This window comes from Procambarus clarkii, chromosome 92 (genome assembly GCF_040958095.1).
Source record: "Procambarus clarkii isolate CNS0578487 chromosome 92, FALCON_Pclarkii_2.0, whole genome shotgun sequence".
In the NCBI taxonomy this organism is placed as follows: Eukaryota; Metazoa; Arthropoda; class Malacostraca; order Decapoda; family Cambaridae; genus Procambarus; species Procambarus clarkii.
In genome coordinates, this window is record NC_091241.1 from 14,654,733 (window position 1) to 14,682,257 (window position 27,525).

General features: G+C 39.1%; 2 protein-coding genes across 6 annotated transcripts in view; one reads left to right on the top strand and one right to left on the bottom strand.

The window, feature by feature from the left end:
• Nucleotides 1-323: 323 nt before the first annotated feature.
• Nucleotides 324-27,419, top strand: LOC123775008 (dentin sialophosphoprotein). Its single transcript, XM_069318968.1, has 12 exons — nucleotides 324-438; nucleotides 1,673-1,873; nucleotides 2,935-3,048; nucleotides 3,347-3,454; nucleotides 3,888-4,033; nucleotides 5,923-6,084; nucleotides 7,170-7,276; nucleotides 7,528-7,639; nucleotides 7,959-8,083; nucleotides 9,855-9,957; nucleotides 11,121-11,233; nucleotides 22,130-27,419. The coding sequence occupies exons 2-12, from the start codon at nucleotides 1,718-1,720 to the stop codon at nucleotides 26,887-26,889; spliced, it is 6,006 nt and encodes a 2,001-aa protein (XP_069175069.1). The 5' UTR covers nucleotides 324-438; nucleotides 1,673-1,717; the 3' UTR covers nucleotides 26,890-27,419.
• The window catches only part of LOC123775005 (GRIP and coiled-coil domain-containing protein 1), a 66,202-nt gene continuing 55,016 nt past the window's right edge, over nucleotides 16,340-27,525 (bottom strand). For all 5 annotated transcript variants that reach the window (XM_069318965.1, XM_045769733.2, XM_045769730.2 and 2 more), the window contains exons 13-14: nucleotides 20,274-20,509; nucleotides 16,340-19,866 (exon numbers count right to left, since the gene is read on the bottom strand). In XM_069318965.1, coding sequence (XP_069175066.1) covers nucleotides 19,638-19,866; nucleotides 20,274-20,509 — 465 coding nt within the window. In that variant the 3' untranslated portion in view covers nucleotides 16,340-19,637. The remainder of the gene's footprint in view (nucleotides 19,867-20,273; nucleotides 20,510-27,525) is intronic.

Below are 27,525 nucleotides of genomic sequence, written 5' to 3' on the forward strand. Positions count from 1 at the left end.
GGAGACTATCGCGGTCTGACAGCTCTGTGGTCGACCACTCGCCTAGCTGGTAAAGGCACGTGGTCCACCCTCACCTGACAGGTGTGTAAGGTCGTGATGAGATTTGGTGTGGAGAATGATGTGTGTAGGGGAGGGGGTGGTGGGTGTAGGGGAGGGGGTGGGGGTGTAGGGGAGGGGGTGATGGGTGTAGGGGAGGGGGTGATGGGTGTAGGGGAGGGGGTGATGGGTGTAGGGGAGGGGGTGGTGGGTGTAGGGGAGGGGGTGTGGAAGGAGGTGATTACAAGTGGGGGATGAAGATAGCTGAAGGTTTGTGCTAGTGATTAGTAACTGGTTGGGTACTGGCGGTGGAGGAGCTATTGGTGGTGGTAGAGGTGAATGTGGTATGTCATGGTGGTGGTAGAGGGAGATGTGGTGGTAGTAGTGAGTGTGGTACTGAAGGTAAGAACATATGAATAATCTGCAGAAGACCTGTTGGCCGATGGGACACAACTCCAAGTTATAACCAGCCACTCCCAGTTGTGAACATGTTCATGACTAAGTGTACTCACATAGTTGTGCTTGTGGGGGTTGAGCTTCGGCTCTCTGGTCGCGCCTCTCAACTGTCATTCAACTGGTGAATAGATTCCTGAGCGGCTGAACTTATTGGGCTCTCTCATATCTACATTTAAAACTGTATGGAGTCAGCCTCCACCACATCACGTCCAATGCATTCCATTTGTTAACTACTCTGACACTGAATAAGTTCTTTCTAACGTCCCTGTGGCTCATTTGGGTACTAAATTTCCACCTGTGCCCCCTTGTTTGCATACCACCCATGCTAAATAGTTTATCTTTATCTACCCTGTCAATTCCTCTGAGAATGTTATAGGTGGTGATCATGTCTCCCCTAACTCTTCTGTTTTCCAGTCTCGTGAGATTTAGTTCCAGTCATCGCTCTTCGTAGCTCATATCCCTCAGCTCGGGGGTCTAGCCTGGTGGCATACCTCTGAACCTCTTGTAACTTCGTTTTGTGTTTGACTAGATATGGGCTCCACGCTGAAGCCGCATATTCCAATATTGGTATGACATATGAGGCATACAAGGTTCTGAATGATTTCTTACAGAAGTTTCTGAAGGCAGTTCTTGTGTTTGCCAGCCTTGCATATGCTGCTGATGTTATCCTTTTGGTTTGGGCTTCAGGAGACAGGTCTGGCATGAGTGTGGCTGGTTATATATATATACACAGAAATCACAATTGCGTGATGCATCAAATGAACAAATCCACAAGGGCTGTGACGAGGATCATATAGCCATCATATATATATAGGTTGGCTATATGTACATGACTGGGAGTGGTTGGCTATATGTACATGACTGGGAGTGGTTGGTTATATGTACATGACTGGGAGTGGTTGGTTATAAGTATGTGCCAGGAAGTAGTTGGTTACATGTAACCAACTACTCCCAGTAATGTACATTACCAACCACTCTTAGTCATTACCCCTGGCACTAATCTTCATTCATTAATATGCCTACTCTCTCTACTCCTCTTATTCTCACTCCTCCTTCCCCTGCTGTCCTTAAAGTATGTACTGCCATAAATATTGGCTATGATACTAGAGAACCTTCCCTATTTGACTGTATGCAATCTAAAATTACTTTATCATCATAATAATGTTGAGTACCATTACAGTGGTGTGTTGGAGGCATCTGGTATCACTGTGCATGGTGATGCAGGATGCTGAGTGAAGTGGTGTGTATTGTGGTGGTGACCTGGCTCCTGCTGTGGTCTCTCACTCCCCCGACCCGCCTGCTTGGGGTCTACAGTCGCCCTGGCTGCTGGTTCTGGCCCAAGGTCCTCATCTTCTTCTTCTTCATTAAGCTGCGACGATGGGTGAGTGCCTTGTATTTATTTATGTTTGAATTTAGGCCTCAGGTAAGGTGCTAGAGTTTTCCCTCACATTTATACTTTCTTAGCCCAAGATACATTATTCGTGGACACTAGTGAATTTACATTCTTATTGGCAAGAGTCAGAAGTGAGAAGTGAAATCTGTATTGAGCTTTGCAAAATGATCAACACAATCACCACAAATGATCAGAAAACTGATCATAATTTTTAATATTAAAAAATGCAAGACCTTGCTTGCATGTAGGGCATAACAATACACACAACTGTCATATCTGCAACATGACCATGCAACAGACTAGGGCCTGGGAGTCCACCAGTTACTGGAAGCTTCTCAACAGGTATGGGACATGGGCAAAAAGTAAACTGAACCCTAGAAATAATACAACAAACCTTTTACTTCAAGAAAAGAAAGTGGTCATTCAGTTGTATAAAATCATTTGAGGGCCCTTGCCTGGACTAATATATCCAAGCATAGAGGCCTTGCCTTTAAAAAAAGATTAAGAACAGAGCGATAAAAATCGTCCCAAACCTCAACTTTCATAGCAGGGTTGGGGCCTGGGACCAATAACTACAAGCATGATGTGACTGTCTTGATCTCATCAAAACTTAAAATACTGTTTTAAATAAATAAAACTTGGAAGACTTTAATCTAGACCATTTCTTTAAAAGGTGCAATGTAACTCACATATGGGGGAATAGCGCACAAGCAGCATTGTAGGACAGACATCAGATGATAGTTTTTCATCCAGAGGGCAATAAGCTCATTGAATTGTGTACCTGATGAAGCCATAAACTTTACACATGCTCATCCAGAGCTCTAATCTTTACCACACATTTAAGGAATGGTTAATATAACTGTGAACATTATACACCATTTACAGTGTACTGTACAGTATCTTCAAGATTACCATAATTGATTAAATTACATATAAAGTATTCATAACAGAGGCCAATCATACATGATGAAGATGGAGACTATTAGTACACTTACTGTACTAATACAAGAGAGACAGGTGGAAGTGATGTGTTTATTTTGTGTTTACAGAAAGACAGTAGAAGCAGCAGCAAGGATGGCAGTGAGTTTGCAGGATATGGCGTCAAATCCCGACGCTCCCCAGAGATGATGGAATGTGTCCAGCAGCTCTCAGACCATCCCAAGGTAACACACATACACAAAATCTCCCAGAACACTGAGAGGTAATACACATGTAAATATACTCTCAGATAACCCAAAGGTAATACTGTGCAGTATAACCTTGATTTAACAAACTGTATGGGACCAAACCCAATTCATTGCAGTGATGAATTGGTTGAATTATTGTGATCAATTAGATGTTGAATGATTATTAGGTTACTAGAAGGTAGCAATCAGTCAGGTATTCATTATGACATATCTTTTGTAATTTATTGTGTTTGATCACAGTTGTAGTATGATATTAAGGTGTCATGTCACACAGGCTATTGACGCTGTGTACTTCAATGCTGCCAGTGAGAACGGCCACTACTTCGTTGCCGCCACAGCCAGGCGGCCTCGGGGGGTAATTAATGGTCTCCTCTATGTTAGGGTAAGTTGTTTCCTCCTATGTTGGCCCTGGGTCAATGGTCTCTCTCTGGCCCTGAAGTCAGTGTCATTCTGGCCCCGAGGTCAGTGTCACGCTGGCCCTGAGATCAGTGTCACACTGGCCTTGAGGTCAGTGTCATGCTGGCCTTGAGGTCAGCGTCACACTGGCCCTGAAGTCAGTGTCATGCTGACACTGAGGCCACTGCAATTAAGTTATTTTAGCTTAAATACTATTGCTGTGGGGCTGTGAGGAATATGCTGAAAAGATATATGCTACAAAGAGGTAGGTAGCAGAGTAGTGTCAATGAGTAGAGTAGTAAATAGACAATATGGACTCCTGTGAGGCAGTGACTGACAATAGTACCTACTGTAAAACAATAACAGTACAGTAGTACTCTGTGAGATGATGACTGACAGTAGTGCCTCCTGTACTACAGATTCCCAGCTTGGGACTCCTGCAGCTGCCTAAGATGCCCGACACTATGATGTTTGGGGACGAGGAGCACTATGCAGCCGAGGGCTTGAAGATCACCCCACTCACACCAATGACCGCCTGGAGGATCCAGTACATAGGACCCTTGAAGTGAGTGATGGATGAGCATTGAAGAGAGTGATGAATGATCTATGAAGTGAGTAATGGATAACTTGTGCAGTGAGAGATGGATGATCCATTAGGGAAGTTATGGATGATCTTGCTAAGTAAGTTAAGTAAATGATGGATAATCTACTAAGTAAGGTAAGTACTGTACAGTAAGTGATGGATGATCCGTTAAGCGAGTGATGGATGATCTGTTAAGTGAGTGATTGGATAAGGACCTTGCTGCTCACAGGATATACACCCAACATGATAACCAACTAAATATATATATATCAATATCAGCCATTGCTTGAAGATTGTGTTCATTGCAAAAGACATTAAAAAACATTTGACACAGCATAGCACAAAGCCATAAAATACAAAACCTACAATGACATTAACCTACCAGCAAGATAAAATATGACTTCCAGGACCAACTATGTGACTACTTTGACCTCATTACTGGTTGCCCCTTAGGGCTTACTGTGTACTTTCACCAACACTATACACACTTTTCATCAATGATGTTCCTAACTACTGGTATATACAACAACTCGCTGACCATTTGCTGTGCTGATGATGTTACATAACTAATCAGAGGCATTGTAATTCACACCCTCTCCTACAGAGCACTAGGCAAAATGTACAGTAATCTGGGAATATGGCTATCAAATTCAGATATATCAAAAGTCACATGCAGTACTTTGTCTAAAACAAGTGCCTTAATGAAATCCTAGTCAAACTATACTCATGAAGTACAATGTACCAGTGCTAAATATCTGTGGTTTTAAAGATTTTGGGGATGGATAAATACTTAGTCACAATATGCCACAATAACTACATTACATTCCTCGACAGCATGCTAAGCAGATCCACAAACACTCACACTGCTTGATCTTTCATGAATCTCCATGTATATCTAACACAGCCCATCCTCCTGTTTTCGTAGTACAAGTACTTCTAGGAAGAATGAGGACCATAGTTCATATACCGACGTACAATGCAATTAGAAAGTAGAAATTAGTAATATTGAATTTAGACAAACAGGAAAATTATTTTCTTCTTATGTTGCAAAGACAAACTAAACTAACCTAACCTAACCTAACCTTCTTAGGCCTAATACACACTATCTGAGGCCTAATATAGTTCATATATATGCTAAACATCTCAAGAAGATATACTAGGCCTAGGAATATTAAAGTTTGTTTCTGTTGGGGAGCCCCTTTGGCTCCCTGGAGCTATCAGGCTAATATGCAATTCATTAGACCAGGGCATTAGTCATAGGAGTTCAGCCTACCGGAGACCACAAGCCAGAACATGGCCCCCTCAGAGAGGCACAGGGAGCAATGGCCCTGGAAAACCCCTCTGTGGTTGGGGTTTTCCTTATCTGCCATCGACCAGGATTAGGCACTCAGAAAGGTAGGCATAACAAAACAGACCCCACATGGTAAGAAAATTGCAACCCAAACTGAACAGGGTCTTTTCTTCTAGTCTCTTTCTATCTTACCTTCGCACTCCCTCAACCACCTGAGTAATCTTTACTATGTATCATCATGAAGGTGGAACACAACAGGGCTAAGTTGGAGGTTCTTTGGTGAGGAGGAGGAGCCATTCGGGTACTAATTGACTCGGGGTAGAAATAATGGAGCTAATGTGGAGGCTGCTTAGCATTCTGGGGAAGGGAAACAATGTAGCATGGTTCACAGCTGACTGGTTCATGTTTTTTCAATAAAGCTGTGCCTTTGAATAATTAACTTATGGGGAAAATGGAGGGAGGTGGGGATTGTAAATAAGCCAAGAATGTTCATTCAAGCATTGACCTTATTTTTTACTTTGTTGCTGGCAATACTACTGATCTTGCTATTGACCTTGTGGTTGGCGCTGTCTGGCACCAGGATGCGAGGGGAGCCACTATCGAGGCAGCAGGTGGAGTTAGATGTGCAGTGGACCAGCAGCCGCCCCTTCTTCGATTTCGACACCGACATGGATGCCTGGGCCCTCGCCAGAACCATTGCCCGAGAGCCCTGGTCCAGGGAGTACTTCGAGGCCCTCAAAAAGTGAGTACAAACATTTCAAGAATACTGTACAAAACCACTGAGATTCTTGTGAATACCAATACTGCCAAACCCTAAAATAACAAACATTAATGCAGCTAGAGTGGGTGTTAGAAGATCATTAGTGAGTATTAGAAAATTTAAAATGAATGTTTTGTTCGCTCTTTGCTGGGGCTTTTAGATTATTAAAATGCTCAAAGTATATAAAGTGAGTACTGTGAATCTTAGAGCAGTTATTAGGAGTACATAAGTGCCCAATGAGTACTAAGGCATTTAAAGTGATTACTAGGGCACACACAGTATAAGAATGTTCAGATGACAAGGACACATACAGTATAAGAATGTTCAGATGATGATGACACACACAGTATGTGTTTCTCATGCATCTCTGAGGGGGCCAGGTTCTGGCGCTGGTCCCCGGTAGGTTTAGAACTCCATCGATTGATTGTTGACAGAAAATGGCATTTCATTACATTCAACGCTGTTTTTTTTTTTTATCAGGAAGATGCTGTGTAACAAATCTACTGAGTTTCTATGATAAAACCACAGAGATTTTACAGGAAAGAAATGGCTGAGTTGACTGCATTTATCTGGACCTAAAAAAAAAAGGCTTTTGGCAGAGTCCCATATAAGAGGTTGTCTTGTAAACTGGTGCATACATACTGGAGAAGTGACAGGGAGACTTCTGACACAGATGAAATATTTTCAGACAGAAAAATTAATGCAGTAATCAGAGTCTATGTATCAGACTTGTACCAATGGAGTACTCATGCTCCTCTCGTCTTGTTGATAGTGTCAGATTTTGACCCTGAATCCTGGTAAGCAATAGTAGCTTGTAGAGGCCTGGTTCTTCTCCCTGTGACTTTGCTGGATGACTGCTTAGCTTAAGGAGCTACCAAAGACCCCACCAGAAAGCCTCTAACTTAGAAACAGAGTAATGAGTGTTTACATTCCATTGAAACCATTACAACTTATAACAAACTTTTTCACACATTATTTTATTCAGAATGCCAATCCATACATCAACACATACAAAAAATGGTTCAAAGTATGTACAGTGTGTTCATATATTGTCACTGTGTTGTCAGCACTCACCAAACTCACTACGAGCAGATGGGCAGACTGGAGGGGACAGTAGTGGTGGACGGCCATCCCTATGTCCTCAGGCTTGACTCTATGAGAGATCACAGTTATGGTAGGTAGAGGAAGTGTATATTAAATATGCAAAATTTGGAATTGTTTGTGATTTTGAATTGATGTACTGCTTCCTGATTAGCTGCTAATTTGCTGACTGTGGCATTTAAATCCATGACTGCTCTCATTATTTGACTGATTCTTCAGTTTCATTGACAATATCTTTAAACATGCCATATGTTTCTTCACTAATGTCTGGCTATTTATCATATTTGACTGATACTTTACACTAACTGTCTTCATCTCATTCAGGTCACAAACGTGAGTGGAAGTTGATACACCGGTACGGCATGCACACGTTCACCACAGAGGATGGCCTGCAGGGTAATGTGGGCATCGTCTGCCAGCTGGCGACCTGCACACAGTTAGTACAGTACCTTAAACATGATCATGGATTACAGATTAGTTTTAAGTGCTTTGTGTAATACATATCTGATGTTTGTACAGTGGAAATGGGAGTAACATTGAGAGGTTTTGGACTATTTGAAATTTGCTTGTATGAATATATATTTTGTGGGGGGATGGTAAGATGCATGTGTGCATGCTCACATATCAATTATTTATATTGAATTTTAGTTTGGCAGAAAGAATTCTGCTCTTTCCAATACAAACTTTTAAGGTTGGTGAGTATACATCATGTACTGCCTTGCAAAGGTGTTTTCTGTTTCCTTATGCCTGGCCAGACTGGAGCTAGGTTACGTGTACGTGGATGGGAAGGTGGTGTCGGTGTCATCCGTGGACCTCTCACTCTGGCAACATGGTGAAAATGGTCACCCACCCACTGACTATGCATTCTGCTTTGTTGCAGGTCATTATACGTTTATTTATTTTAAACATTAATTAAAGCTGTAATGATTAAGCTTTTACCTTTCACCTTGGAATATTATTTTTCATCAACAGTAGAATATATTATGTCATTAAAAAAAAATAATTTCCTCCCTTCAGCACATTGAATATCAACTTTTTAGACATTGAGAAACAGAAACCTTTTAGACAGAAACCACTTACTATTTTGATGATAACTGCCTTCCTGCATTATCCAGCTCTTGCTCCACACTGTGCTGCTTTGACCATAGATCCAGCTCTGAAAAGATATTCATCTTTGCGTGAACAAATGCACCAAATGTGGACCAGTATTGTACTACACCTGTAAAATACTTTTGTCCTTATCAGTACTATCTTACACTCCCTAAATGATTCAGGAAACAATGAGCTAGAGATAAAAGGGCACTAATGATTGACAAGTGAACAAATCCACAAGGGCCGTGACGAGGATTCGAACCTGCGTCCGAGAGCATCCCAGACGCTCATTTTGTTCATTTGATGCATCACGCAATTGTGATTTCTGTGTGTAATGAAGTGTGTGATTGACAAGTGTACCATTAAAATCACATTAAACATAGAAAAGACCTATTTTCTAATTTGAAGTACATCAGCTAACTAAGCAGGCATAATATAGAATACAGCAGTTCAATCCCAGGCAGGACAGAAATGACTGGGTATGCTTCCATTCACATAATGCATCTGTTCACCTAGCTTTAGCAAGTTGTCCATATAAACTACAGTAATTATAACGATCCACTGCATGTGTTTTTTTTTGTTTTTTTTGAGGGGAGCCCCGTCGGCTCCCTGGAGCTATTGATCTATTATTACTTATATTAGATTGGGGCTTCAGTCATATGGAGTTCTATGCCTACCGGGAACCACGAGCCAAAACCCACTTCTCTCAGAGAGGCGAAGAGAGCAATGGCCTATGAAAACCTCTCATCCTCTTTGAGAGTATATTCATGTCTGCCATCGACCAGGGTTAGGCACCCAGATAGGTAGGCACCCCAAAACAGACCCCAACTGGTAGAAAAGTGTAACCCAAGATTGAACCGAGCCCAAGAACTTCCCCCAAGAAAAGTAAGGTAACGAGCATACAGTATTGTCATCAACCCGATACCTGACTCAGCAAATTTACCGATTTGCTGAATAGCCGGTGTGGAAAGTCTGGAGCTCCCCTCTCACCCTCTCCCTCCCTCTTTCCCCTCCCGGGGAGGGGAGGGGTCTGGGGCTCCCCTTCACCCTCCCCCTCCTGGGGAGGGGAGGGCTGCACGGACAAGCGATGCGGCGACAGTGATGTGACGTTTGCTTGTTTCCTTGAAAGTTTGGGGAGTTCTGCCTCCTTGTATGGTTTTCAGTTGCAATTTTCTTATCAAGTGGAGCTTGTTTTGTTATGCCTACCTTTCTTGGTGCCTAACCCTGGTCGATGGTAGACAAGGAATACCCCCAACCACAGGGAGGATGGGGGGTTCCAAAGCCATTGCTTCCTTGCCTCTCTGAGGGAGGCCAGGTTCTGGCTCATGGTCCTCGGTAGGCTAAACTCCATTGACTAATGCCCAACACTAATATATCACATATCAGTCTGATAGTGCCAGGGAGCCTCCGGGGCTCACCCAGAAAATGGCGTTTCATTACATTCAGCACTGGGGTTTTTTACAAATAAAAGTTACAATTTAAATTAAAGTCCACATCTTAGGCTAATTTTCACATCAAATTTGGATATTACTGTAATTAATGTTATTTTATCTATACAGGCAATAAAGAGTACTTGGTGCAGGTGTCAGTGGTGGAGGCTCCCGAATTTTACATTGGATGGGAATGGGAGGCGAGGATAGTTGAGCGGATGGTCACTTACAGGTATGTGGAGAAATCAGTGTTGCGACAGTTCACCATAGAAGTTGTGTACTCATCCAGTTGTGCTTCCGGGGGTTGAGCTTTGGTTCTTTGGTCCCGCCTCTCAACTGTCAATCAACTGGTGTATAGAATCCTGAGCCTACTGGGCTCTTATCATATCTACATTTAAAACTGTGTATGGAGTCTGCCTCCACCACATCACTGCTTAATGCATTCCATTTGTTAACTACTCTGACACTGAAAAAATTCTTTCTAATGTGTCTGTGACTCATTTGGGTACTAAGTTTCCACCTGTGTTCCCTTGTTCGTGTTCCACCCGTGCTAAAGAGTTTGTCGGTGTCCACCCTGTTAATTTCCCTGAGAATTTTGTAGGTGGTTATCATGTTTCCCCTTATTCTTCTGTTTTCCAGGGACGTGAGGTTCAGCTCCCTTAGCCTTTCCTCATAGCTCATACCTCTCAGTTCCGGGATGTGTTCCCATCTTCTTGCCCTTTATTTAAATTCTCCTACCCTAAGTTCTCTTGAATGCTCTTCACCACTGTCATCAACAAGACCGTCCTAGAAATATGGTGGCCTGAAGTGGTTTCTGTATAATCTAATAACACATCAGTATCAGTGGTATTGTACCCGATACATCAAGACAGTGGTATACAATTAACTATAATGCTGCCACATAAGTCCATGATGATGAACCTTACTCTGACATGTATTTTGTTAACAGCTAAAACATGGGAACCTTACTTTTCAGTACAGTAATTCATAAAAGATATCTATAGCTATTAAAACAAAATTAGTAATCTGTAATAACGAATACTGAAATAGAAAATTCTTCAAATTCATAGACTAAAAGTAAAAAAGAAATATGAATATACATCATGTAATAATTAACATTTGAACAATGCGCTTTTGAATTTTTGAAGCTAAAACTTTTAAATAATTATATATATCTCTCTTAAAATGCATTCTGTTCCATGAAAAAAAAGTTACCAAGCTGGGAAGACTTGCTACATAGCCTTCTTGTTTTGGCATCTTGTTTTCATACTACTTAATCCATGTAAGAGATTTACCAGATTTTATTAAGAGCAGAAAAGTGTAGTTTTGGTTGCAAAATATAACCTCCATCGTTAAAGATGCTTGCATTTAAGAGCTCGGTTGTATTTTCCTCAGGATAAATGGAAGGAAAGGTTGGGGAATAGCAGAATGGGACTACAGGCATCATGGAGGTCGCCCTCACATCTACAGCAGTCATGATCCAGCGTGGACTGCCGACCTTATCAAAGGTTAATTAATGTTTTGTGGTGATACCTTCAAATCCTCTAAATTAACTGTAGACTGCCACTGTAGAATTGTCGAATGAGATTGTCGAATGACTACAACTAACATTAGCTACTGTATTAAATATGTAAAAGCAGTATGTGAATATAGGGCCAGTCTGTGGCCACAATGCTGTACAGTACAGTATGTTAAAAAATTAGCATGGAGTGTATGTATACTGTACTATCTTATACTGTATGTCCATAATAAAATACTAACTTTTGCATGTACCATATCAAAGTTGTTAGCATGGTTAATCTAACATCAAAAGGTTTAACTTTGTGTGGGGGTAAGTTAATTGTTTTCATGTAAATGACATTAAACTAGTGACATTGGGTTTGGAGCTATTTCTTTAACATACTACATTATAAGCTTAGTTTAATAATGAATGAAGTAATTATAAATATAAAAAAGCACAAAACACATTCCAGATAAATGCCAGTTTTGGAATGAAGAAACATATTTGCTTTAAAGGAATCGGGTTCACTGATGATTCTATTGAGACATGTTGAGTGAAAATACAGTTGGGATGCAAAATTTCTATTTCTCCTGAAAATCAAGATATTCAACTAGCATATGGATGGCGGTAAGAGGGACAATTCAGTTTGGAGAGTAAGGGGCAGGTTTGCAAGACTTAATATTGCATGACCAATACATAACCGAGCCAAGGACATTTCCCATTTCCTGTTATGGAGGCGAGATATTTGACAGGACAGAGGGACTTGTCATACTTGATGGCATACACTCTTCCATACAACAATATGAATAACTTGGTAGAAATCTGAACAGGGTATGAAGTCCTGGGAAATGAGACATTTAAGAATGTCTCCGTCTCCGTGGTGTAGTGGTAAGACACTCGCCTGGCGTTCCGCGAGCGCTATGTCATGGGTTCGTATCCTGGCCGGGGAGGATTTACTGGGCGCAATTCCTTAACTGTAGCCTCTGTTTAACGCAACAGTAAAATGCGTACTTGGATGAAAAAACGATTCTTCGCGGCAGGGGATCGTATTCCAGGGACCATAGGATTAAGGACTTGCCCGAAACGCTACGCGTACTAGTGGCTGTACAAGAATGTAACAACTCTTGTATATATCTCAAAAAAAAAAAAAAAAAAAAAAAAAAAAATGGTTTTCTTAGTAGCAGCATCTGGTAGGTCATTTGAGATAATACCAACAAAAGCTTAAACTATCTTATACTTGCTAAATAAGATATACTGATCATCCAATGCTAAATTTCCATCTCTATTGGATTAGAATCTAATTACCACCCATGATCTCTCATTCTGTCATTTTACTTGTAACAGTTTGTTTTCATCTCCCTTGTATATTCCTCTTAGTGTTCTGCACATTAGAACCATGTCTGGTGAGGAAATCAACTGGTGCCGAGGTAACTCCAACCCACGACCAAGGCATTCCTAGCTGCTCACCTTATTGTACCACCTTGACTTGGTATCTGAGGTTGGGGCGTATGGTGAATGAAGTACTTTACCGGCACCCAAGTGCTTCGGGGTTGTTCGTAAAACTTAAGACTGGCTTGAGTAGGAGCCTCCAGACTTCCAGAGGATTCAGTGGAATCCTGGTTGCATAACTTTTATCAAGTCAGGGTTGTACGGTGGTAAGGTGAGAGTGCCTTGGTCATGGGTTTGAGTCACCTCAGAGCTCCAGTTGATTTCCTTATTAACATATATCACGTTTGTGTGATTTCATTGTATATCATGCCTGCTCTTATTTATCTCAGGTTTTTATTTGTAAAAAGTTTTGTTCATTCAACTAATAACCCAGAACTAATGCCTTTATCAGCACCATGCACTAATTTTTTAAGTATTGTATAAAGCTTTCAATTAGTATAGAGGAATATATTAGAATTTAGTCATGGACCATGTGATCCCACAGTGCTCTCTATAGTGTGTGCATGTTCCAAAGTGGCTCTGATCACTAAAGCAGCTTCAAACAACCAAATAAAAACACACACCAAAGAGCCAAAGCTCAAACCCTGCAAGCTCAACTGAGTGAGTACAGTATAGTATACCCTCACCTGACACACACACACACATCTATTCTCGATTTGATATTTACCAGGAAAGAAGAGGTATTTGACATTTAGTACCTTCCTCCATTGGGCTGGAGCGACCATGTCCTATTGCAAATCTAATATGTAATGCGTTATAATCTAGAAGAGAAGGAGGGGAAATTTTAATGATTGAAAATCTATATTTCATGAGAGGAGATTATGGGGAACTGAGCAAGTTTAATAAATTTGATTAGAATAATTTATTGTTAAGCAAGGAAATAAATTAGATAAATCTCATTCATACGAGACCCATACAGCCCAGGTAAATAGAAAGTAAATGATATGTGTGAAAATTTTTGCAAGATATTTGATGAAAGCACAAATGTGTTTTATACCAAAACAGATATGCAAAACTAGAAAACGAGATTGGTTTAACAGAAAATATGAGAGGGCCAGAGAATGAAAGATAAAAAATGGGTTCAATACAGGAAGAGACTTAATCCTCAAACATATCAGTAATATGAACAACCAAGAAACAACTACATAACAATGAGTAGTGAGGCAGAAAAAGCTGTGAGAAATGGATAGCATATAAATATAAAACAGAACCAGGCCTTTTCTATAAATTTATTAAAAGCAAGCTACATATAAAGGACAAAATCCCGAGATTGAAAATCGGGAACAAATTTACAGAGAATGAAAAGGCAATATGTGAAACACTAAATGAACAGTTCCAAAGTGTTTGTGCAAAATGAGATTTTTAGATAACCAGACACAATGCCAATTTCAAAGAATGCCATAAAAAACATAGAGGTTTCTTAAGATGAAGTAGAAAAAGTTATTTGAGGAGGTAGAAGAAATTATACAGGGGGCACAGATGGATTTTCACCTTGGGTTCTGAGAGAATGCACACATGAGCTCAGCATTCCACTTCGATTGATATTTCAGACATCTTTATATACAGGAATCTTAGAAAATATATGGAGAAAGGCAACCACATTGTCAATCAACAAAAATGGTAGCAGGGAAGACTGTCTACATTATAGACCCATATCATTGACAAGCATGTAGATGAAACACTAGAAAAAATAGTTAAAATTTAATGGACAGAATACCTGGAGAGAAATGATGCAATAACAGACAGTATGGCTTTCAAACAGGAAGATCGTGTGTAACAAATGTAGTTAGTTTTATGATAGCGCCACAGATTTTACAGGAAAGAGAAAGTTGAGTTGACTACATTTATCTGGGCCTACGAGGCTTTTGACAGTCATATACAAGATGTTGTTCTAGAAATTGGAACATGCTTGAGGAGTGACAGGCAGACTGCTGATATGTATGGAGATTTGTTGACAAAGATGAGGAATGTGTTACTAGTGGAATACCACAGGGTTCAGTTATTGCACCAGTAATGTTCATAGTCTATATGAACAACCTGTTCTGTAAGGAATACAGAACTATATGAACATGTTTGCTAATGATGCTAAGTTATTATGGAAGATAAGAGACTTAGATAATTGTCATGCCCTACAAGATGACAGAACCCAGACAAAATAAGTGTATGGAGCAATACTTGGTAAATGGAATTCACTGTGAATAACTGCCATGTTATGGAATGTGAAATAGAAAATAGGCAACACAACCTACAAATTATGAAGGAAGGCATTAAAGAACTGACAAAGAAAGAAATCTATGGGTGGTTCCAAATAGTAGAGTGTCACCAGACCACCACATAAAGGACATTATTTGAGGAGCATATGCTATGGTTTCCAACTTCAGAAATGCTTTTAAATATTAAAGAAACTGTTCATGCCTTTTGCGAGATAAAAATTGGAATATGCAGTGGCTGTACAGTCAACCCGTCCTCTTACAAATTACGTCACTCTTCGCTCATATGCAGACTCGGGCTAAAAATCGACGTACTGTAATTCAAAATGAAATCGACTCACGAAAGTGACGTTTTGTTCCGTTTTCTGTCTTGGGTCCTCTGGCTTAGGATGTTAGGTTAGGAGAGGAAACTTTAAATTAACGGTTTTCATGACTTTTGAAACCTTAGATCTTCCTGCCCTCCTCACCTACCAGAGGACCCTTAACTTGCTGTTTTGGTAAAACAAATTCCAAAATTTAATTGGAAAATAAATTTCCATTTTGAATTACTGTATGTCGATATTTAGTCATAATGCATACGAGCGAAAAGTGACATACAGTAATTTGTAAGAGGACAGGTTGGTACAGTACCCATATTTCAAGAATACACCAATAAACTAAAAAAGATGCAAAGACTTAGTACAAAATGGCTTCTGGAACTGAAAAACAAGATCTACAAGGATAGGACAGAGAGGGTAAAGATGTTAAATATCCCAAAGCTAGAAGATAGAAGAAAAAGAGGAAATATAATCATTACATTAAAAATAGTATCAAGAATCGATATCAAGAATAGTATCAAGAATTGACAAAGAAGAGTTCTTGGAACCAGCATCTTCAAGAACAAAAGGTCATAGACTCGTGCTAAGGTAACAAAGGTGCAGAAAAAAACATTAGAAAGTTCACTTTTACAGTGGTAGATGACTGAAACAGGTTAAGTGAGAATGCAATAGTTGCTAAAACTGTTAGTAGTTTCACATCATCACATGACAGAATACCGGGAAAATGGGACACCACGAGCATAGCTCTCATCCTGGCACTACACTTGGATAATTACTAAGCAAGGATTTCATTGCACAACACACATGCACACACTTTAACGTGTGCACTACCGGGCCATATTTGCCCATCTTGAGAACCACTGTTTTACATTAAATACAGTATATAGGCTTATGCTCTGTTCTGTAACTTTAAAGATTTTTTTATTTATATTATTAATTTTTATTAAAATTTTAAACTATTAGCTAATTAACTTGGGGAAAAACCTAGAAGTTACATGGAGGGAAATTCAAAGCTTCCCCAATCAAATCTTTAACTTAAGGATTACATGAAGATTCTGTACATAGTTATAAAACATTTAAACAAATGAATTTTAACAAAACATTACTAAAATATCAATATAGGATAGAGGCACACTCTTTTGTAAATGCAAGAGGTATTTTTATATATTTTAATAAGAGTTACAGAAGGGAGTTAGACAGTAGTTAAATATATATTTTCTTCTACTGTTTCTGCTAAGAAAAATAATAGAATTATAGTTGAGTGAAGCATACTTAGCTACTCAAGAGTTACCTTTAATATAAATATAAATCGTTATTATAAATATGAACTCTCTAATATTTTCATAAATCTATTGGGAAAATTAAGCCTAATTTTGCATTAAAAATATTTGCATTCTTTTATCCATCTGGTCTTTCAAAGTTCAATTTTTTATACTAAACAACAGTTATGCCAGTTAAAGCATTATTATTATTATTACTGTATTATATTTTGAAATTCAGATGGCTGTACTGTTTACATAAAGTGAACATACATTTTTTGCCATACTGTAATATATACAGTATTTACATTCATACAATACAATTACCCTTTGAGAAATTGCAGGAAAATATACCCCATTAAAAGGAAAAGTGTATATATGAACACACTTTTCAGAAATTATTTTAACAGTAACACTATACAGCATGTAAACAGATTTTATACACTTTATGAAACATCACTCTTAATAAGTCTTGAGTCAGTGTCAGGATGCTGAAGGCCCCTACAGAGCCTGCATAATCTCACTCTAAAGCTGAGGAATGATACACCCTTCACCCTATTTAAAATAATGCAAACATTGAACAAACTTACTACAATACCGTAGTGTCTGAATAAGGTAAAGAAATATGCGGAACATGTGTAAAGTGTATTACCAAATTTTCGGATGAAACCTACATCCTTTATCAAGGTGGTGTAAACAATGTTCTGAACAACATTCTAAGTGCATGGATTTAAATGTCAGGCAGAATGCCTCATGTGGCATCCATTATTAAATGTTATGATTAAGCTTCCCAGGGATGCTGAAACTTACCCACTCTGAATGCCACAAGGTCTGTGCTTAAACTGTAAAATTATTCTTAACGAAGCTATATTAAAAATAATTTAATGGTTATTTGGATCTACATTCAATCCGTCCTCTTAAAAATAATGTTGCTTTTCGCTCGCACGCGTTCTATGGCCAAAAATGGACGTACAGTAATTTGAAATTAAATCGGCTCACGAAAGTGACGTACTGATCTGTTTTCTGTTTGCGTCATCTGGCTTACTCGGTAAGGCTAGGAAAGTAAACATTCAATTAACGTTTTTCCATGACGTTTCGAAACTTTAGGAGAATTTCCTTTCCTCCTAACCTACCAGAGGACCCTTAACTTTTTTTTTTCCAAAACAGTATTTTTAATTTTGTTTCATTTTCAAATTATGTCCATTTTTGGCCATAAGTACGGGCAAACGGCCAAATTCAAACGTAATTTGTAAGATGACAGGTTGCTACATTATCAAAAGATTTGTTGCGCTTTATTGTCTATAAGAATCTGTAAATACCCCTTCTATTAGGCATCTCTGATATTTTAGCAGGTATATACAATTCTATAATTGCTGTATCAAAATACATCCTATGATTGAAATCCCAACAGTGGTTAGCAATGACTATTTCTATCAAGTTTTGTTACAACTATTTTTGTGTTCAACTTTTTTTTTAATAATGCACTATTAGTCTCTCCAACATATGACAAATTGCAATTGTTGCAATTTATCACAAACACCATTACCTATATTGTTTTTATTATTATTACCATTATCAACATTACCATTGTTACTTCTACCCATTTCCATTACTACCGTCATTAGTACCACTCCTGCTATTACACAGAGAAATCACACCAATGTTATGTATTATTGAGAAAATCTGTAGGAGCCGTGATAAGGATTCAAACCTGTGCACTGGGCACAGATAAATTGCAACAATTGCAATTTATCACATGGAGAGACTGGCCGTGGGTTATTGATAAAGAGTCGAAAAAAAAAGCAGCAACAAAATTTGATAGGAAAAAATGATGTAGCTAAGCATTGTTGGGATTTCAATTAGAGGATGGATTTTAATAATAGAACTTTATATAACTGCTCAAATATCAAAGAGACACCTAATAGAAGGAATAATTATAAATTCTATTGGTAGTAAAGGGGAACAAATATATTAGTAAAGTAGATCCAATTAACCATACAATTATTCTTAATGAGATTAGTTAATTTAGTTTCATTAATTCATACAAGCACAGCCCGTGTGTTGTTCAGAGTGGGGATAATGTTCCCGTGATACCCTGTCTCCAGAAACCAGGACTTTTGGGAAAATCCCTGGGGAGCACAATCATAATGACATCTAGTGATGGACAGCACATAAGGAGCTCTGCCAGACATATAAACTCATGCACTTAACCAATGTTCTCAACAAGATTCTATGTCATAAAAGATGTAGGTTTCATCCAAAAATATGGTAACACACATGTATTGGATCTTTTCTTCAAACATAATTATTTCAATTTACACATGTGGTGCATTGCAAACTTTTCAATGTACCTAACACTTGGCCAGTGGTGTCCATGTAGTACAACCCACAAAAATACCAAAAAATATCCCATAAACACTTATATACAGTACAGTATATATTTCCATTCTAAAAATAGTACACCTGTATACTTATTACCCGACAAGCTTGCCACACATTTCCTTGTGTCCACTGCCTTTCCCCCCCCCCCCACACTAAATCAACTGGAACATGGTTATTAATGAAATGAAATGCCATTTTCTTGTAGTTCTATGTAACCAATTGCATGTCCACCTAGGCTCTAAAGAGATGCACCAGGCTCCCTAGACCCACCCTTGCCTAAAGGTAGAAACACCTGTAGTGTGTGTAGTGAAGCCCTACTTTGTAGTGTAGTGAAACATCTAGTTCTTTTTACCAGTAGACAAAGGTGAGTCTTGGGGACATAGTGCATATCCTGTCAATCCTTAGAGATGCACCTAGTTACCAGGAATACTGCAGGCTCCTCCCTCTCCCCCCCCCCCCAATTCTCCCAGAAAATTAACTATAAACTTTTTTTTCTCAAAAAAAGTAAAGAAAAATCTCCCCCCAACATGACAATCTCAGCTTTTCTTGTTATTATAAAACTAATAAATACTTGTCTGGAAAAATACCAATTTATATAGCCAATACTTTCAGAAAAATAAGGTACTGTACCATTAAAAAGTTATACTTGTACAGGGTACCAAAATGTTTTAAAACTTAGTGACAACTCTGGCCTTTAAGCTTGGTAATGAATTATCTGTCCTGAATCACCTTGTTAGTCCCATATAATACACTGCTGATAATATACTCGGTTAAAAATTTCTATAGGCAGTGCATCAATAGGTGGGTTTGTGTGGTACAGTGTTCTTGGGAGCTGGCTGCCACCACCACAGGGCATTGTATGCCTTGACACTTTCTACTTCTGAACTGGTGAACTTGAGAATAATAGATATTGCATTGAGCATCAGTTGGCGGGACTCTGCATCTGAGCTCATCATATACTGCAAGACAACATTTTTCAAGTACTCCAAGTTCTCACCCTCTCTGGAAACATTTCTGCGATGTCTGGAAAAAATGGCATTAAAATATAAAGTAGCAATAAAGTGTGTGCAAAGTTAAGCATATTTAAAATGCATTTTTATTCAACTCTAAGTTATGAATAATGACATCAGAACAAAAGTTCTTGAAATTCTAAAATATTCTCAGCCTTTCCTTTTAAAATGAGATCCAACTGTAATAGTACATTTAACTAGTGTTTGGCAGAGCTGTTATGTGGGTCCACAATACACTGTAAGAAGTGTGTCTGACAGAGTGGTTGCACGAGGCCGCACTCTGCTGTGACAGGTGTCGGCAGGAATGTTGTGAAAGTCCATAATGAATAGGTTACATAATACCCTTAATGGTGAATAAGAGAAATAGGGTGCAGTATATCAATTTAAAAACTTACAATGTTATTTAAGATCGACTCTCACCTCTCAACTTTCTCCTCTAGTGCTTCAATAGCATCTTGGTGAGCTTGTTGCCTGACAAGTGCTGCCATCTGCACTTCTCTCATAGTTGTCTCCAGCTGTCGCTTTTCTCGTCGCAACTGAGATATTTCTTGGTGTTTACGTGCTAGTTCTTCCAGGTGATGCAGGAGAGGACCTTCACTCCCACCACTGACCTGGGATAACAGAGCTGCTGTTGCTTCAAGGCTCCCAACACCATTCTGAAACACACGTCACAACTATAGCAATGCACCTTATTCAAAAATACTTGTAATGTACAAATAAAATATCTTTACAAGTGAACATGGGAAAGGAGGGGGGGGGGGGGGGGGGGAAAGGAGGAGGGGGGGGGGGGGAAGGAGGAGGAGGGGGGGGGGGGGAAGGAGGAGGGGGGGGGGGGAAAGGAGGAGGGGGGGGGGGAAAGGAGGAGGGGGGGGGGGGAAAGGAGGAGGGGGGGGGGGAAGGAGGAGGGGGGGGAAGGAGGAGGGGGGGGGGAAGGAGGAGGGGGGGGGGGAAAGGAGGAGGGGGGGGGAAAGGAGGAGGGGGGGGGAAAGGAGGAGGGGGGGGGGAAAGGAGGAGGGGGGGGGAAAGGAGGAGGGGGGGGGAAAGGAGGAGGAGGAGGGGGGGGGGGAAAGGAGGAGGAGGAGGGGGGGGGGGAAAGGAGGAGGAGGAGGGGGGGAAAGGAGGAGGAGGGGGGGAAAGGAGGAAGGGGGGGAAAGGAGGAGGGGGAGGAAAGAGGAGGGGGAGGAAAAAGGAGGAGGAGGGGGGGAAAGGAGGAGGAGGGGGGGAAAGGAGGAGGAGGAGGGGGGGAAGGAGGAGGAGGAGGGGGGGGGGGAAGGAGGAGGAGGAGGGGGGGGGAAGGAGGAGGAGGAGGAGGGGGGGGGAAGGAGGAGGAGGAGGAGGGGGGGGGGAAGGAGGAGGAGGAGGGGGGGAAAGGAGGAGGGGGGGGGAAAGGAGGAGGGGGGGGAAAGGAGGAGGGGGGGGAAAGGAGGAGGGGGGGGAAAGGAGGAGGGGGGGGAAGGAGGAGGAGGGGGGGGAAGGAGGAGGAGGGGGGGGAAGGAGGAGGAGGGGGGGGAAGGAGGAGGAGGGGGGGAAAGGAGGAGGGGGGGGGAGGAGGAGGAGGGGGGGAAAGGAGGAGGGGGGGGAATGTTCTTGCCCTCTCCATATTACTGAAATTACTGAAGTCAGATGAATTCTCCTGAACTCCCTTGTCCTCATTGCAAAGGTGTGTGTGTGTGTGTTCAATATTCTATCCAAGAATATGGATACAACTTATCCACTTTGTGCACAAATTTGAGCTGAATACTAATTTAGTATACTATATGGACATTTTACTTGTATTAAAAATCAAAACTAAAATATCTGCACAGTGAATAATGTTTCAAATGGGGATAAGGTTTCCAATTCTGCCAAAATTTCAGTGGTACATTTAAAGTAGATAAATATCACTTAAGACCTATGAAATCCTTGTTATATAGTACTGTATTGCCATAAATTAGCCTGATATAAACTGCAATTTCAGGCACAGAGAGCACTAGCATCTACCCTAAATATGTCCATACTTTCCCTCAAGACTAAGCTATGGGACTTTTTCAATCAACTAAACAACCTATAATACAGTATCTTTAAATTACAGTACACGTATACATTTTTATGTGTAAGAAGCAGTCTTTTTATCAGAAAAAATTTCCTGATTGAACTTAAAAACTATACCGAGTTTATTTCCTGGAAGTACTGTATATAATTACCTTCATGACAGCAACAGGATAGAAAGCATGCACAAACTACCCTTACTCAACGTTATCAATCAACATGAACATGATTTTTTGTTCCCATTTCAGATGCTGTAGAAGACAAATTGCCTGTCAGATCAGAGTCTGATCCTAGATGTGTAATCCACTACCTCAGCCTCAAGACTACAATAGAATCTCAGATAATTTTGCTTAGTGATAAGAGTTACAGAAAGCTTTTGGAATGTAAGAAAATTCGAGAAGGACTGAGTGAAGATGAGAGCCACGCTAAGCAGTGCGAGTCTATTCCAACCCCATGCTATGATTCTAAGAGAGATGGTTACCACAGACCTTGTTACATGGAGTTTATGAAAGCAAAAATAATCAACAAATGTAAACGTGATAAAGAAAATAACAATGAAAAGCTAGAATCTCAATCCCATTCCAAATGTGACCTAGAGAATAGTGATGAAACATTGGAATCTCAATCCCAGTCCAAATATGACCTAGAGAACAGCGACGAAACATTGGAATCTCAATCCCAGTCCAAACGTGACCTAGAAAATAGTAATGAAACATTGGAATCTCAATTCCCGTCCAAACATGATCTTGAGAATAATAATGAAACAATGGAATCTCAATATCAGTCCAAACATGATCTAGAGAATAGTAATGAAACATTAGAATCTCAATCCCAGTCCAAACTTGACCTAAGGAATAATGATGTAACTGTACTTCTGATCAAGAGCAAACAATTAAATAAGAAAGAAAATTCAGATACGAAAAAACAAAATGAATATGAAAAAGTAAATAGAATTGAAAAATCAAAATCCCGAGTTCAACCCAAGTATGACTCGGTGAATAAGGAAAAGAAATTGGATTTTAAAGCTCAATCAAAATATGACATAGTAAACAACAGTGATAAAGCAGAAAGTCGAGCTCAACACAAATATGGCCTTATAAACAAGATAAATCTTGAATTACAGTCCAAGTACAATGTCATAGCTAAGTGTGAAGAATCAAACTCAAAAATGCAACCCAAATCTAACTTATTAAACAAAATAAAAAAGCTGGATCCCACAACCCTATCCAAATATAACCTGGTAAATGAAGGAAAACAGAAGCCAGAATTTCAAGCCCGACCCAAGTATGACCGAACATACGAAAACAGAAAGATAGACCCAAGAATGCAACAGAAATATGAGCAGGTAAACAGTAGCGATAAGTTACGCATTCAATCTCAAGCCACATGTATCCAAGAACATCGTTTTAAGGAGTCAAACTCTCAAGTTAGGTCAACAGAGCACCATGTGAACATGAAGGATGACTCAAGCACTAGAGGTGAGCCTGAACACAAGCAAGATAATTATTACAAAGCATTTGGCCCTACACACCAATCAACACATAATTCTAATATTGAGGACCAATCGAGATGGAACAAAGAAAACTATAACACACATTCAAAACAAAGTTCCAGATATCAAGAAACTCTCAATGATATTCCAAATGCTCAACTCCAGGTCACATGTACTACTGAGCATGATTTGCCAGAACTAATTAACCAGCCTCAGTCCAAACACATCCAAGTCAAGAATGACAAATCATTAGCTCTATCTCAATCCACATATCAACAGGAAAACAATGACTTGCAAGTCACAGATAATCAAGAAAGTTATGAGAAATTGCAATTTACTTGTAAAGAAGAAAGCAATGATGACTCAAATCTTGAATTCCAATCCAGTGATAAAAAAGAAACTGATGGACTGCAATCCACATGCAAACAAGAATATGATGATTCTCAATCCACAGATAAACAAAAAAATAATGAGTCACAATTCACATGTGATGAAAATTATACAATGTTTCGTGAACCCCAACACACATGTGAGGATTATGAATCCCTGTCACCAACATGTGAAAATGAAGAATCCCAATCAACATATGAAAACAATGACAAATTGTATCTTCCATCCCAGTCCATAAATAAGAGAGAGTGTGATGAATCACAATCCACATTTGAACAAGAAAACAATGATGACTCACAATCAGAAAGTAAACATGATAACAATGACAACATTCAACCTACAAGTGAACAAGGAAAAAATATTGAACTGCAGTTTACAAATGAACAAGAAATAAATGAATTCCAAACCACATATGAAGAAAACAATAAGGTGGATCCTGACTCCCAATCCACAAGTGCACAACTAACTGATGAATTACAATCCACAGATGAACAAGAAACTGATGAATCACAATCTAAAGATGAACAAGAAAATGAATTTCAATCCAACGATGAAGAAAATAAATCCCAATCTGATGATAAACAAGAAAATGAATCCCAATCCAATGATGAACACGAAAATGAATCCCAATACAAAAATGAACCAGAAAATGAATTTCAATCCAAAGCTGAACAAGGAAATGAATCCCAATCCAATGAACAAGAAAATAAATCCCAATTCAATGATGAACATGAAAATGAATCCAAATCCAATGATGAACAAGAAAGTAAACACCATTCCAATAATGAACAAGAAATTGAATCCCAATGCAATGATATATTAAATAAATCCCAATTTAATGAACAAGAAAGTGAATCCCAATCCAATGATGAACAAGAAAGTGAATCCCAATCCAATGATGAACAAGAAAATAAATCCCAATCCAGTGTTGAATACAAAAATGAATCCCAATCCAAAGATGAACAAGCCAATGATTTCCAATCTGACGATGAACAAGAAAATGAATCCCAATCCAGTGATGAACAAGAAAATGAATCTCAATCTAATGATGAACAAGAAAGTGAATCCCAATCCGATGATGAACAAGAAAGTGAATCCCAATCCAATGATGAACAAGAAAAATCCCAATCCAGTGACGAACAAGAAAAATCCCAATCCAGTGATGAACAAGAAAATGAATCTCAATCCAGTGATGAACAAAATTATGAATCACATCCTAATCCACAATACACAAATGAACAAAAGGAAAAATCACATAATGAATCCAAACATGAAATTAAAGACCATTATGAACTGTCAGTTTGTCAATTACAACTCGCATGCAATCTAGAAAATTACTATGAAGAACCTGAGCCTTTGTCCCAGTCAATTTGTGACCAAACAGACACTGAAGAGAAGTCAGTCACTACATCAAAACCGATGAGCAAAAATGAAAGCAATCATTACCAAAATCCTGAGCTGTACCACACGTGGGAACAAAAAAACAAGTTCCAATCCATATGCCACAATGAAAATGATTATGAAGAGTCAAACCTTCAATTCCAATCATTATTTCACAAAGATACTGAACAAGAAGAATCAAACTATTCATCAAAAACAATAAGTGCTCAAGAAAATAATTATGAAGAAGCTGATCCTCGGTCTGAACCAGCATGCGATCTAGGACGTGTTCTAACAGCAAGCGATCAACCAACTAGCTATAAAGAGTTCGCTCCAACATTAACATCCAACACTAAACTAGATCCCGAGTTCCATTTCATCAGGGAACATAACTGGTATGAACTTTCAGAAGGCGATCACAATGGGTCAAGTCCGTGGTCCCAATTTGCAAATATAAAAGAAAATGATGAGTTGCTTCCTGAATCCCAATACCGAAGTGACCAGGAAACATGCTGTGATAAATCAGGTCCAGCATCACAGTTCATTTGCAACCAAAACCTTCATGAGGAGATATACCCTGAACTCCAGTCTAAATGTGACCCAGAGAACATTAATGAACAGCAATACTGTCACATGCAATCACAAAGTCATCAAGAAAAAGACGAGTCAGAATTTAAGTCCCAATCCAAATATGACCATGTAATAAAAAATAATGGGTCACAGTCTCAACCCCAGTCATTACATATCAAAGAAAATAAATACGAAGAGTTAATGCTAAAAGCTCTGTTCCAATGTGAACAAGAGGTTGAAAGTGAAGGGTCTGGCTCAGAATCCCAATCCAAATACGAGGAAAATTACAGCAAAGACCTGGACTATAAACCCAAACTTCAATATGACTCGAGAAACAATGAAAAAGAAGGTTCTCAAGCTCATTCTAAATGTGATCATGAAAATGATGAGGCATCAGATTCTGAATCTCTATCAACACATGACCAAGAAAGTGATAACGACGAGTTTAACCTTCAGAATGAAACTCAATATGACCTACAGAACAATAATGTTATATTAAGACTTCAAACTCAATCTGCTTCTAACAAAGAGAATAAAACATCTGATTCGGAAGCCCAATACAGTTGTAAGCAAGAAAGCAACAATAAAAAATTTGATAATGCATCCCAATCTAAAAGTGATCAAGAAACCAATAATGAAGAGTCAACCTTCCAATCACTTTTGAAATGTGATTCAAAATTTATTAACAAGTTATGTTCTCCAGACAAAGACAGATGCAACCAAGAAAATATCAATGAAGTATCTGAGGCAAAGGAAGATTCTCAGGAAGACGACGACTCTGAGGAAGAAGAGTCCGAGGAAGAATCTAAGGAAGAAGAATCCGAGGAAGAATCCGAAGAAGAATCCGAAGAAGAATCCGAAGAAGAATCCGAGGAAGAATCTGAGGAAGAAGAATCCGAGGAAGAAGAACCTGAGGAAGAAGAGGAAGAATCCGAGGATAAGAAGGAAACCCCATCAATATCTTACCAAGAAAGTGATGAAGAATCAGATAAAGAGTTCCAGTACCTGTGTGACCTCCGAAACAAAATTAAGAAATTAGACCATGAGGTGCCTTTTGCTCAGACACAGTTCATATATAACCATGGAGATGTAAATGTAAAACCAAGCCCCAACTTCAAACCCACCACTGACGAAGAAGGTGAAAACGATGAGTGCAACTCGGAAATCAAAGATTAAACACACAAAGGAATATCCATTAGAAAGCTTGCATCTGTTACAGACCAGTGAATTTGCATCAGGTAGATACTGTAAGTTAAGAAAATTAATGAAACTTATAATGGAACTGATAAAGTTTCTTTAAACTATTTACCTTACAGAATAATACTATGATGTTGAAAGAAGGTACCTCCTCAATGAAACTTAAAACTGCACTCTCTGAAAACACCGCTGGCACTCGAGAGTTGTAAATACATGTCATCCCAGGCCATAATGCCACATCAAGGACAATTATGAAAAATATTTTAAACTGAGGCTAATCTGAACACTATAGAAATTATCTGGTTAATTCAGTTACATTTGAGTTCTATGGAAATTATTAAGTTAGCTCTGTTATGACATTTGGATAGTATGTAAGTGTTAAGTCTACTCAGTTCTATTATGACATTTTAATAAGTAGATTAAACAATTTACCAAAGGTGATATCTTCCATTTAAGAGTAAAAGTTTGCAATAAAAACTGCAATGTTTTAATATATATTATAATTAAAATTTTGTTTTATTTTTGTATCCACATTGGCTGATAATAATGTTTGTTATATTATTGTGTACTATAAAGGAAATACAGAAGGTAAAGAAAAAGATGCTTGTTGACCAA

Bases quoted from the DNA above. Each gene is read 5' to 3' on its own strand.
- LOC123775008 (XM_069318968.1), top strand. From the start codon at position 1,718: ATGCTGAGTGAAGTGGTGTGTATTGTGGTGGTGACCTGGCTCCTGCTG. The intron at 7,277-7,527 runs GTAGGTAGAGGA...CATCTCATTCAG, and splicing joins TATGAGAGATCACAGTTATG to GTCACAAACGTGAGTGGAAG. The intron at 11,234-22,129 runs GTTAATTAATGT...TTCCCATTTCAG, and splicing joins GACTGCCGACCTTATCAAAG to ATGCTGTAGAAGACAAATTG.